Source organism: Austrofundulus limnaeus, unplaced genomic scaffold (genome assembly GCF_001266775.1).
Source record: "Austrofundulus limnaeus strain Quisiro unplaced genomic scaffold, Austrofundulus_limnaeus-1.0 Scaffold38, whole genome shotgun sequence".
Classification (NCBI taxonomy): domain Eukaryota; kingdom Metazoa; phylum Chordata; class Actinopteri; order Cyprinodontiformes; family Rivulidae; genus Austrofundulus; species Austrofundulus limnaeus.
In genome coordinates this window covers 1,404,749-1,407,041 of record NW_013952440.1, presented here as the reverse complement: position 1 = coordinate 1,407,041, position 2,293 = coordinate 1,404,749, and the positions used below count along the sequence as shown (strand labels likewise).

General features: G+C 34.8%; 1 protein-coding gene across 1 annotated transcript in view; it reads left to right on the top strand.

Moving 5' to 3' along the window:
- ciita (class II, major histocompatibility complex, transactivator) overlaps positions 1 to 2,293 on the top strand; it is a 34,714-nt gene that overhangs the window by 18,685 nt on the left and 13,736 nt on the right. The window contains exons 2-6 of the mRNA XM_014006926.1: positions 1,128 to 1,181; positions 1,323 to 1,358; positions 1,542 to 1,586; positions 1,678 to 1,791; positions 1,899 to 1,949. Of these exons, the coding sequence (XP_013862380.1) occupies positions 1,128 to 1,181; positions 1,323 to 1,358; positions 1,542 to 1,586; positions 1,678 to 1,791; positions 1,899 to 1,949 (300 nt within the window). The remainder of the gene's footprint in view (positions 1 to 1,127; positions 1,182 to 1,322; positions 1,359 to 1,541; positions 1,587 to 1,677; positions 1,792 to 1,898; positions 1,950 to 2,293) is intronic.

Genomic DNA, 2,293 nt, shown 5'->3' with positions numbered 1-2,293 from the left:
GTTGAATTTTTGTAACCAGAAGATTATTAATATCTTTTCTTCTTTTTTTCTTTGTAAAAAGGGGCAGATATTATAAGATTTTTTTCTTCGTTCTGCTGCCTTTCATTTTATTTTGTGATATAAGTTTTGTATTTTCTGTAATGTAAACTTTTTTTGTTTTTAATGAAATGAATAAATGAATAGAATAAAATAAAAAAATATTCCTAAACATTTCATAGGTGCAGCTGCAGGAATTGCTCGCAATATTTGCATTTCTTCAAAAATGGACTCTAAGCAGCACACTGAGATCCTGATATTGTGCTTCAGCTGCCTGATTAAGATAGTAGACATTTAATCAGGATGTTGTCAATATTGTCCCAATAACAAGTGGTAAGAACGGAAGGGGGCACTTCTAATTTACTTCAGTTTAATGAGGAAGTGGACCCTCTGCTGGGGAAACTGTGATGTGTGAARGGGTAATGCTAAACCTTTTAGTTTAGTTTTAGTTTCTAAAATTCACGATCAGCTTTTTCGAATTGGTAGCATATTGTTGTATCCAAGCCAGTTCCCTTACTGTTCCACCCCATTTATATATCATCACTAGCAAACATAATGAGTTTATTTGTGCCATATGTGTGAGCAGAGTACAGAATCAAACAACAGAGGACCAAGCACATATCCTTGAGGAATTCCTGTTTTCTTTTTGACAGGAAATCTGAAGGTCTATTATTGAGGATTTCATTCAGGTGGATCATCCWAAATCTTTCAGCTTAGTGGTGTGAGTTAGCAAGATTGATTTCCTGTGATCTTCTTTCTTGTAGCTGTAAAAAGCATTTCTCTGATTGCCTTTTTGTTGTACAAATAATGCTGTAGATAGAGTAAATGATACAAATAATTTCTCTGAAACCAGCTCCAGCACTTAAATGCACTAAGAGAACAATAAAATCAGAGAAGCATCTTGAAATTTAAGGTGAGGCAATGAGCACCGCTTGATAATGACAACATACTGTACCATGAATGACAAATCTTAACCTGGCTCATCAGTGCTCAGACAACTTTGGCATGGTATTTATTGGTTACTATCCCTTGCCTTTCTGAGTTTAAAGTCCTTGTTCTGTTTTTGACTCTGTGTTTCTGTTGGTTATCAGATGCCAAGATGCAGGAGTTTGACCAGGACTTCCTTATTCCTGACTTGTTACCAGGTATGYGCCGCTAAATCTTTAAAAAATTCCAAATAGTTTACTGTGAAGTTGGGAAACACAGCTATGCCATAAATGCCTTAAATGTCTTACCACATAAAAGTAGTAACATTACATGATGATGTTTACTTTTGTGTGTTTCAGAGGATTTAAGTGAATTGTTGAATGATGAATGCTTCGGTAAGTTGCAGCTAAATATCTGGAGGAATGTGTACCATGAATTGACTCTCCTAACTGTTAAATAAAATTTGGATTTCTAAACCTAGCTAAGTTTTTTTCTGTCTAAACTCAACTAAGAGGATGTTTTACATAAAACGTGCACAAATGAGTGTAATCCCTTCTTTGGCACTCATTTAAATCTAGATGAGATCTGCAAGTATGGTTGTTTTGAAGACTTCCTCAGCGATTGTAAGAAACTCCTCTTGTTAGTAAAACATTTTTATTTCTAGTTTTTCTGTCTGCCAGATGCTTAACTGACTTCCTCTTCTGTGCACCACAGGTGAGACTCCCACGCTACTCAAGGTCCCTGATTTACCCATCCCCGCTTCACCCATCCCCCACCGTGAGCCTCAGACGATCAAACAACCAAAGAATAAGAGAAAAAGACCGAGAGGTATAAACCTAGCTCTGTAAAAGACTTTACAGTCTGAACGTACTGCTCGATTCAAGAAATTAATCCATTGTGTTGAATTGTTTACAAAGGATTTTTGTCTTCTCCAGTTTCTCACCTCACCAAAAAGAATCCCACCGCAAAAAGAGCAAAAGTAACAGGTAACTAATTAGCACATTATTAAAAATGTTATATTTACATTCYTTTTTAAAGGGATGTTCTGTCAGGTAAATGTAATTACCTTAGTAGTTGTGTTATCAATCAATCATAAAAAACAAAAGATAAAGGTGTCCCATCATATCAAACTGAGGGTTAGGTCTCAAAGTAGTATAAAATAGGCCACTTTAGTGCTTTGGTTAAAATGTTATTGCATTTTGTGAAAATTTAATAAATAAATATATTTTTTGCAGGTCATTTAAACAAAATTTCTGAAATGATGTCTTAAAGGGGACCTATTATGCAAAATTCACTTTTTAAAGCTTTTTTTTTTTTACTCAACTTTGGG